The following is an 11,456-nucleotide window of genomic DNA, read 5'->3' as shown; positions in this document are numbered from 1 at the left end:
TGCCTTATCTTTTCAATCGCTTCAATCCACCCGCCCCGCAGCTTTGGCTCACTAACTTTTGATTAATTGATTGATTAAACGAGTGACGAATATCCCGATTTTCCGATGTCCCGATAACCCGGGAAAAAGGACACAGAACCGCAGGGACCACAAATTTCCGGTGGTCAAAGTCAAGTATCCCTTCGAATACAAGTAATTACTGTTTGGATGACGACCCACTTTGGGTAATTTGTAGTTGCCATGGCATCTCCTCTGGCTTTATTTTTGGGTGTTTTTGGTGTAATGGTCCTGCAATTTGGTCGGTGTCCTTGTGGCTACGCCCACCGAGCAGCTCCAGCTCCACTTTTGTCCTTGAAGAAATGCAAAATGATGTGAAAATATGCAAACTGCGTGCGCGTTGTCGAAAACTGTGAGCACGTCTCTGGAGCCTGTCTTCCCGTCTATCCTCCGAAAATGAGCATTATTCCCCCTGGTTTCCTGGCACAGGTCATTAGCATTCACACAGCATTCGGCAAGGGGGGTGGGGGTACGGTAGGCCCACTCCCGATTAGCCCTCTTTCTCATCTGGCAGACATTGCTATTATGACTTAATTAAAAAATAATATTTTTGCATTTTATTATTTCCGCCTGTTCATGGTAAATGCGAAAAGGGAATGGCGGGGCATGCCGGACTATAGCCACATTACAGGGTAGGCCAAGCCAAAAGTAGTCCATCTAATAAGTTATGGCAAAGTTACCTTGAAGATAAGTTCACCCAAAAAAAAAAGTGTTAACTCTCTAAGCGTTGTATTAAAAATATACTAGATTAAGTCCAAAAAAGATGGATTAACCTAATACTAAATAATACATATTCTATAGTCAGTAGTATTAATTTTATATAAAATATCATAAACTTAACATTTTGTAGTTTCATTTTTATACCGAAAGTTTCAATTTAATTCTTTGGAAAGTATTTATTTAAAACTCATCTTATTGATGCAAATTTGACACTCAATTGCACTATGGGCAAATATTCAGTCCTTGAGGCATAAACTCCAGTTTTAAAGATACAAATCTAAAATTTTTATTATATACTTTTAAGGCTAAGATGTAATTTCGGTTTTTGTTGCTTTTTGAATCGGACCACATATTCATCCTACGCCCACGCCGCAGATATACATTTGAAGGCAAGGATTTAAAGAAAATGTTGTTTGTGTTGGTAACTGTAATACAATTTCTGTTTTTGTTAAATTTTGAATTGGACCAAGTCTCCATCAACCGCCAACGCCGCATATTTACTTTTAAAGGCAAGGATATAAAAAAAATGAATTTGTTAATAAATATTTCATATTTAACGCCTTTCGCAACAAAACTGAAGTATCTTCTTGTTTGATATTTTTTGCCAAAAAGAAGCACCATGCCAAATTAATGGCATCGAATTTTCTTTTTCTTTCGCCAATTGAGATGCCACCTTACGCTTTAATCGTGGTCCTGCCTCATTAGAAGTTAGGCATTTGCGACCAGGTTTGTCGCTTGGCAAGCCCTTTTCCAAAAATGAAATTTTCATGTTCGACGAAAGCCGCAGGAAATGTTCTTCCTTGAATCGGTCTATTATTCTATGACATTTTGGCAAATTACGACTAAAAAAGGCAACAATCTGCTTAATTTTTTTTTGACTATTGTGTGCTGACTATCGCTTAATTCGATTCCGTTCATAGTTTGCAAAACAAATTCCATCACAGCGGTTTGTTGCCGGTTGTTGCCGATACAAACATTAAGCAATGTGTAGTGACAGAACTCGAATGCAACTACAACATGGAGGTTTTACGTATAACGTGCAAAAACGTGCAAAAAGTATTGATAGGGTTCGATTAGCAATTGTTTTGTTTATAACTTCCTATTTTTACCTTGCCTATACTCTCCTATACTCACATCTTACACTCCACAGAAAGCAAAAATACATTTCTTATTTGTCATCTAAAAACTAAGCGACAACTCATCAAACAAATGGACAAAAAGCACATATAATAAACATTCAGTGTTTATAATTTATTTAACAATCCTTCACTCTTTGTATCCATATTTAAACTTTTTTGGTTGGCTTACAATAACCAAAGAAATCGAGGTGTGAAAACTACAAAGTTTTTCGTCCCTTTTTGTAAACGTGTGACCCTATTTCAAACTTTCGAATTTCTTAAGGGAAAAAATAGCGAAAAACGCCAAATAAAATTCTTTGAAAATGGATTTTAGGTTCCTTTAAGTATTGTAAATAACCACAGAAGGTCATTTATGTAATACTGAAGAACAAAAAAATTTAAAAATGCCTCACTTTCGAATTTTTTGCCCATAGTGAATTGTATAAAATTCCTGTAACAATAATTTTGTTTCTATGACTATTTTTGTTGTATTATAGAGTTCTTAACATGTTCTAATAATAATTCTTGTTGATATATCTCTATTATATATACATATTTCCATATGATTTCTTTTTAAATTCTCCATTATTATTTCGCCTTTGTGCCTGGCATGTTAATGGCTGCAAAAGTGAGCAACTGTAGCACCTTTTTGACGACGAAAGAGGATGCGGAGAACCGTGCTATATATACCTACAGTTGCGAAAAAAATAATAGCACCACTTCGTCACAGGTTCTTAATATTAAAGAAATACGTGGAAAACGGGGATTTTTATATAAGAAGTGTTTTTTATTATCTTGATTAGTATTCCACCTATTTGAAAAAATTGATACGGATATCGAAAATATTGTCAACATATAATTTTTTCAGATTTTAAGAAAAAAAGTCAAAAAAAAGGCCGAAAAAAATAATAGCACCACTTCCGTTTTCTTTAAATAAAACGTTACGATGCGCCAATATTCTTGTGTATAAAGGATATATTTTATGAGATTCGACTAAAACTAACTTCTCCTGACATCCAGACATCAAATTGATTACCATTTGGCAATACAAGGACATGTGGAAAATTTTCCAAGTCGGAAAAGAAAAATATTCAAAAAAGAAACATATTGGATGGAAAACGGTCATGAAAACCGGTTGGATTGGTTAGGTTTTGGATCATCTTCATTAAGAATGGCATAAACTTTGAAGGATCACAGAAAAACCGAGTTCTGGCCCATTTTTCCTTCCAAAATGTTATATCACAAAGCACAAAGAATCTTATCAGGGCCAAAACTAAACTAAAACACGTGCTTAAAATATCAGCGAATATTTTAATAGTTGTATAATGTTTCAATAAACAAATTTATAAAACATGCACTTAAAAAAAAATCCTATCCGAAATGCGAAACACATTTACAAGGGCATAGGGCTCGTCAAAAAAACTTACAAATGAATGCCCGCAAACTTATGAGAATGTGTGAAGGCAAAGTTAAATTGGGTAAGAAGAAATCCTTTTTATAAGTCATGTGTCTTCTAAACACCTAAATTGACCAAAAACATGGTACCAAAACATCCATTTATTGAGCATGGTCCTAGTATTAACATAGGCTTGTTTTTCCTTCTTGAAGTAAGATCAATACGGATGAATACATCGTTCATGAATCATCCTATGATGTAAATAGTAATACGGTAGTAATTCGTAGCTTAAACTGAATACAAAATACTTCTTAAATGAATCTTTGACCAATAAAATCCGGCCAGGATCACGGTCAGGATAGCAAAGAAAAAGTTCAAAAGTACTCAGTCAGCAATATACAGTGACTTGTGTACTCGCTTGACCATAACACAACCAAAAATCTTCGAGTTTTTTTTTTAAAGACAGTTTATACAGTTAATCTAAAACGTCTTAAATCATTTCCGAACAAAATTTGAAAATATATCATGACTTTTGGGCCCCAATTCCTTTATAGGTAGGGTCCTGACTTGTTTAATCGATAGTAAGTCATTATATCCAAAAATCGCAAAAGATTTACACTTTAAACTTAGATTTACTTGTTAGCTACCGCCAACTAAAGATTAAGTTACCCATTTGTCATTTTTCTACCTTTTATTCTATTTTTAGAGAAGTGGTGCTATTATTTTTTTCGTACGTTTTTCCAGTTTTGCATAGATTTTCTTAAATAAGTCCAGAAACCTTTTATAAAGCTAACATTTTTTTTCATATTCAAATAATGTTTAGTCTTACTATTTAAAACCCGTTTTGAAAAGTTAAAAAAGTTAAAAAATGTGAGTAGGGTGACTAGTTAAAATTTTTTTGGGTTAGTGGTGCTATTATTTTTTTCACAGCTGTATATATAGACTATATATACCATTCTTATGATGACTGTAGTTGTAGTGTCTGCGGCAGTCACTAAACTTGCCGTGTCATCGCCATTTCATTCATTTGCATACCAGAAAAAGTTGGCATCGCGGTTGGCGAAAAGCAAACACGCCGTCGCAGAGAAGAGGATGATGTGCCAAATAAGCGGGGGCCAGAGGAGCGGGGCACATATTCGGATGATATTCATGAATACAAATGGAGAACAGCGGCTCCTTTTGGCCATGTTTCCAGGCGACTTTAATTGCCCCAAGAGCCATTACAATTTGATTAGCGTGAGGGTTTCTAGGGATGTTGAGCCCAAGGAGCTCAGCTAATGGATAAAATTGCTGCATCAACTTACGGGCCACTCGATAATCAAGAGCCATCTGTTGAGTCCTTGTTGATTCGTTGCAGTTGATGGCTCATTTCAGGACGATTAAAGTATTTACTGGCAGCGAATACGCATTAATCACCGCTTGTGTTAATGCGCTGCAATTCACTTAAATTGATCTGAAAGCAAAGCGACACTCGCAGAAAAATGAGTCAAGAAGAAATACAAAATACCAGTAAACGGTGTTGCTCCTTAAGGTTTAAGGTTCTTAGTAAAAATTCTGAAATATGCCTACCTAAATATCCCTCAACTAAGTGCACTTACCTTCTTATTTATCAAAAAATGTACATATTACTGAAGAATTCGCGTACTTTTGTTTTTTATGAGAAGGTCTTTAGAAAACTATCCTAGGCGTAAAAAATACAAATCATTGTACTTGTACTTTGTTCTTGGGCTAAGTGCACTTAGCATCTCTTTTGAACAAAATTAAGATTCTGAAAAATTCTTTTATTTTGTTTTATTTTTTAGGACAAGTACTTTAGAAAACTATTTAGAAAACTAGAAATTAATATCTTCGTATTGCTAATGAAACATTTTTTTCCGCGTGCATCCTGTACGTCCTTTGCTCTTTCCAAGGAGCCGCTGTTGCATAAGTGGGCCAATGCAATCAGTCTCCAGCAACCAGGCAGGAGCCAGGAGCCAGGAGCCAGGTGGCTTGCCGTGTCCAGGTGCTGCCACTCCAAAGAGCAATCGATCGAAAGGAATGCCAATTATAGAATGCCCCAGTTGGGCAGCAGTAATTTGCATTGCTGGTCAAAGCCGGAACACTCCAGCTGCAGCTTTAAGCAGTCGCAATCGGATTGGGAATCAATTTGGGTGGGTCCCTAGCCTATCATTGGTCGAAAAAGTTTTCAAAGGCCAAATAGTTGGTGCAAATATTCCAAACTCTTGCAATTTCTGTGGCAAATAAGCTCTTTTGGGGGAAGCTTTCCTGCTTTCCTGCTTTCTTCCTTCCTTTCGATAACCAACGTGGCACGTGCCTGGGACTGAAACTATTTGGAAATTGCTCATACGCACTGTTGCGCCCTGGACATTTACGGCCTGTGCCTCTTCTCTTTTGAGATCCACTAGCATTCTTTTGCTTCAATCGGCTGTATCATTCGGCCCATCCATCCATCTATCCATCTATCCATCCATCAATTTGTCGCCAAGCAAAAGGAGCATTGTACCCAAAATAGCGATAGCTGATTCGCTAATTGCCGTTTCTCATTTCCCGTGCAACATTTCTCGCCAGACAACCCAGGGCAATTTTGAATTTCGTGCGGAAGCGGAAGTGGAAGTCGAAGCACGAGGCAGTCGCACAAAATAATGGCCAAAAAATGCTAAGAAAATCGACACACACGTCTTGACTTTAAATATGGAGCATTTGCGGATAATTTATGAGTTCTATGCCATTTCAGATCTTCAGGCCTTTGATGTCGCTAACGGCTTTCCATTTGGCAAAACGCCTGATATATGTAGCATTCATTGTACCCAGCTATATAGTATATACACGCGCATAAACACCGAGCAGTCACTTTGACCTGGTCTAGCCTCCATCGACCCGTGACTTCCATTGTTCTTGCTTTCCCCGGTAAGACTTCTGAAGGTGAAAGTGCTGCGGGCGCTTTCTCACGCCAACTGGCTTTAATGGACGAGAAAAAGGCGGGACAAAGGGAGAGGAGAGTTGCCAAGTGTCGACAAGTAAGTAACGATGGCACTGCAGAACCTAAACCACCGCCCTTCCTCCTAAGTCTAAGTGCCCAGAAGCTCATCCAGTGGACACCAGGCAGCTGCGAAGCCTATGTACTAAGAACTGCTACTACCCAGTCTGATACACTGGGAAAAAATAGTCATAGGGCGAAACTATTGTTAACCGAATTCTACACCATTTTAGTATCGAATTTGCATCAATGAGATGAATGCTAAACAGGGGTGGACCCAGTATTTTAGAGAAACTTTTTGTTGCATACTTTTTGAATACATCCATAATTTAGTATTAAATTAACACCGCATTAATGAGTGTTAAACAGGGGTGGATACAGTAATTCATAACAACATTGTTGTTGAATACTTTTTGAATGACACATATCCCTTAAAATGTATGTTTAGTAATTTAATGCCGCATTTTTTAATACAGCAAATACTAAGGCTCAAACTGTATTTTAATAGTTTTTCTTTAGGTGTATAGTATAGTACCACCCACTGAGGTGCTCTGTCCAGGTGGGTGGGTTCTGAACTTTCAACGTAAACTTTGCTCTTTTCCCATGCAGCTGGCTCAGGTTTTGTGCAGCCACCGTTCCTGGCATCCTAGCATCCTGGCATCCTGGGATCCTGGCCATTAAAAACTCTTCAGTTGGTAACGCCTCAAGTAGCAACATGTTGCGGCAGCATGTTTCCGCAGCGCTTCCTTGGGGTTTTTCTAGCTAATTGGGTCTGAATCAGCATTGGCATCCATGAACGACCCCCTTACACCTACCTACGATAACTTGAGAACAAATAAACAAATAAACGAATAAACAAACGGAATGAAAGAGTAAAACTGTGCAAATCAATGAAACTGGGGTGGTTAGTCCGGCATGAATAGCACCGAATAATTAAATCAAAAATGTTCCTTTTATTTCATTTCCATTTCCATTCTGCTTCTCCATCTGCCTCGAACAGCAAATCACGCTCCTTCGATTAAAATAGTTTCCCAGGTCCTCGTCAGCAGGAATCGTAATGGGAATGGGAATCATAGAGCCATGGAACCATGGATTCGAAATCGGAATGGCAATGGTAAGGGGGGTCATGGCGTAGGCGTCATGACCTCAGTGATTCCCTTGTGATTGCTTCGATTGCTTGTTAATCATTCGCATGTTGGTCAACAATGTCGGTTCTGTGGGCCCATGAAGGCCATGAAAACGACGCCTGTCAGCCGTAAAGCGATTTTTATTGCCCAACTTAGCAGGCGTCTTATGCAAAGTACACACAGGGAAAAATATTAAAGCTGCAAGGTTTTTAATTTGATATGAAAACTTAAAATTGAATAGAAATATATTTTAATAAAATATGAAAATGTAAAATTAAATTAAATTCTTGTATACATTTAGTTACATATAGTTTGTAAAAGCTCTTGAGAGTTTATAAAAAATTCTAAGAATCTATATGGATCTTGAGAGTATCTTGAATATAATAAACTACTATAAACTTTTAATACCATGGCGGGCCTCTGTTTTTTTTTCTTTTTCTGGGTGGATGAGCTAAGGGGAGGCATCTCCCCCCGCTGGGCGACATTCAACGACAAATGTCTTTCATTTACGCGTAATAAAAAGGAAATCTCCGCTGAACAATGGCCGCCGGGCGGCTTTTGCAGCGGCAGGAAAAAGTGGGTGTGCCATAGCCACCATAACTTGTTGTTCTTCCCGTATTTCCTCCGTCTACTTTGCGGCTGCCTCAAGTGTATTTTACGTTATTTTGTATTTAATTTACAGCCCAACCTCCCTCGGGGGGGCATTCGCGGGCCATGAGGAAGTGTTTTGCCTGCTATTCTCCCGCTGCCGAAGAGCGAGGGCTCTTAATGGCATAAAAGTATAAGCCATACATGTTGATTACACGGCAAAGGCGCTTAAATATGCATGAGCCGAGGCCGAAAGCGCATTGAATTTGAAACGCATAGAAAGTCTTCGAGGAGGAGGATGATCCTGGAGGAGGTCTGGTTGGGAGAACTCATCCTCGAGTGTCTGTAAGTGGCGCAGAGCGGTTGACAACACACAGTCTTCCTTCCCTTCAGAATGGGAATGAAGTTTGCCTGCTTTGTGCGGGGTAAAGTGGATAAGTTAAATACATTTGCACTCGAGATGGATATACTCATTTGATGAGGAGGCGCAATACCACTTCCGCAAGTCTCAAGCCACTCGAGGCCCCTTAAATGTTTATCCGTTTGCCTCTTCCGCAGATTAATTAGGGAATTAAGTGCAAGGCAAACGCAGCACTCGAGAGATCTGCTGACATTTCAGCAGACTCAATCGATGGGAAACGTCCTGGTTGCCCATTGTTTTGACTTTAATCGCATAACTAACAAGAGAGAACGCTATAGTCGGGTTGTTGTCCCGACTATCTAATACCCGTCACTCAGCTAAAGGGAGTGCGAACGCTGTGTCGGGTTGGTGTCCCGACTAATAATCGTAACTCAGCTAAAGGGAGTGCGAGTGAGATAGATATATAATTTTTGATTGCGTATAACTTTTTAATGAATGGTCCGATTTGAAAAATGTCTTCTACATTTCGATAGGTATAAATATACACAACAAAATTGCATTTATACTTCTCGGAAATCTTTAAAGATGTGGGCGCAGGACCCATTTTAAAATCGTTAGTGGGCGATTGTGGGCGTTAGAGGGGGCGTGGCGCTCGGCTAAAATAAACTTGCGCTGCGTAGGAAGCCAAAGAATATGTGTGGGAAATCTCAACCTTCTAGCTTTTGTAGTTTCTGAGATCTCAGCGTTCATACAGACGGACAGACGGACAGACAGACAGACAGACAGACAGACAGACAGACAGACGGACAGACGGACATGGCTAGATCGACTCGGCTAGTGACCCTGATCAAGAATATATATACTTTATGGGGTCGGAAACGCTTCCTTCTAGCTGTTACATACTTTTGCACGAATCTAGTATACCCTTTTACTCTACGAGTAACGGGTATAAAAATATAACTGAGTCTATTTTAAAGTAGGAGGAATCTTTCTCGTAACTGGACATCCGGCAAGTTGTTATTTTCCGCACTAATGGACATTTATGTCCTTATTCATTGAGGTCGTGGGCGCCCTCGGAAACCATTAATACTCATTGCCACTGGGTGCCTGGATGGTGGATATGGGATGTGGAACGTTGGATGTTGGATGAGCCGCCAGCTGCAGTTGACTCCTCCACTCTCACATCCTCACATCCTGCGGCCCACCGCCTTTGTGCTCCTGTCAGTCAGCATGTCGTAACTAGATGCCATGCAACACACATGCGCATTCCGAATAAAATGGGGCATTAAATTTATCCACAAAGAGATCCGATTTTCGTAACGCCGAACCCCATCACCCATACCTCCCATCTCCAATCCCTCATTCCCAATGGACATTGTTTCGGACCACAAAAGGCATTTAACAGATTTGCATGCACAAACACGCGTTCGTTGCAGCCAACGGGATGTGCAGCCTCATTCTCCTCCTTTACAGGCCAAAAGTGCTTACAAACAGTTCTAAATTTATCTGTATTTGATTAGGTAGTAAGCAACTTGGGTACGAGAAGCAGAAGGTGTTGAGGTCATAAATATTCATGGGTCAGTGAAAGTGCACTGTCAGAAATTTCTTTAAGCTAGAATGACATTGAGAAGGAGATGGAATTAAAATATTTAACATTTAAATATTAGATAGCAACACTTAAATCTCATAAATAAAAATTAGATAAGCAATTATAGCCCTTAAACTACATTTAAATATTTATTTTTGTTATTTTCATATTTTGTGGTAAGCCAAAAAAGTTGATTTTAAACTGCTCAAACATTTGGAACTCTTTTTTTAATGAACTAAAAATAAAATGAATAAAATGTATACTTACAAAAAAAACATGTCGTCGTAAAATCGATTTGCGCATGTAAATTTCTGATAATGCAATACGCATATCGTTTTGACATAAAATATTCATTTTGGGCATATCGAATTTACGGGGCCGCATATCAAGTTAAAATTGATATTAAATATAATGTACGTTTCATATCGATTGTTTGTTTGGTGTATATATATTTTAATTACTAAGTAAAATGTTTGTTAACTATCTACATTTATACATATAAACATTTAACAAAAATGTAATTATAATTATATAATAATATTTCTCAACGTGTGAAGCCCGCAATCCCAGTTGGCTGTGCCCAGGGCTTTTGGCAAGTTTCCGCCTTTCGGTTTCGAACAAATCTAAATTCCAAATTTTCCAGCCTGGCTGAGATATGCTCTTTGCTCTACCCACTGGCGGCCAACTGTTGACGTAACTGCTCCACTGCTAACCCTAAAGAAAAAGAATGGCATCTGGAATCGAGCTGAGCCGCGAGTGCCGGCAGGTCTTCGAGCAGATTCGCAAGCTGAAGCAGCATCGCTACGCGGTGTTCGTCATCCAGGACGAGCTGGAGATCAAGGTGGAGTATCTGGGAGTGCGGGAGGCGACCTACGATGACTTCCTCGCGGATCTGCGACGTTCGGGGGCGAATCAGTGCCGCTTTGCCGTCTACGATTATGCGTATCAGCATCAGTGCCAGGGCACCTCGTCCACCTGCCTGAAGGAGAAGCTCTTCCTGATGCTCTGGTGCCCCACGCTGGCCAAGGTCAAGGACAAGATGCTCTATTCGAGCACCTTTGCGGTGCTGAAGCGGGAGTTCGCGGGCGTCCAGAAGTGCATCCAGGCCACCGAACTGGACGAGGCCTGTCGCAATGCCGTCGAGGAGCAGCTGCGCTCGCTGGACAGGGAATAGATGTCCTTCTGGTTTACCCCATACTTATCATCCGCCTCCTTGAAATACAGTAAGGCCCATTTAAAATTGCCTCTGGTGTCGAGTTTTATTTTTGTGGCGCCTCCAAAGTCCGTCTTTCCTCGTCCCATCTTTCCTTGGCGAGGGTTCCGATTTAATTTGATTTCGCCCCGGCTTCTAATGAGCCCATTTGGCATATGGATGCCTCTTAACGCTTGACGCTTGCCACCGGGTATCAGGTATAATTTGTTTGTGTCCCCAGCTTTCGTCCTCCTTCGCTCATTATCTCGGCCCGGGCTAAAAATAAGTACATACTTTCTGCTGCGAAGGCAAAGTTTTGGCATTCAGACGCG

General features: G+C 39.7%; 1 protein-coding gene across 1 annotated transcript; it reads left to right on the top strand.

Annotated features, from left to right (window-relative positions):
* Positions 1 to 10,508: 10,508 nt before the first annotated feature.
* On the top strand, positions 10,509 to 11,172 carry LOC108069720 (cofilin/actin-depolymerizing factor homolog). Its single transcript, XM_017159929.3, has one exon. The coding sequence runs from the start codon at positions 10,660 to 10,662 to the stop codon at positions 11,104 to 11,106; it is 447 nt and encodes a 148-aa protein (XP_017015418.2). The 5' UTR covers positions 10,509 to 10,659; the 3' UTR covers positions 11,107 to 11,172.
* The last annotated feature ends 284 nt before the right edge of the window (positions 11,173 to 11,456 follow it).

The sequence above is a fragment of the Drosophila takahashii genome, chromosome X (genome assembly GCF_030179915.1).
Source record: "Drosophila takahashii strain IR98-3 E-12201 chromosome X, DtakHiC1v2, whole genome shotgun sequence".
NCBI lineage: Eukaryota > Metazoa > Arthropoda > Insecta > Diptera > Drosophilidae > Drosophila > Drosophila takahashii.
This window is presented reverse-complemented; position numbering and strand designations above follow the sequence as displayed.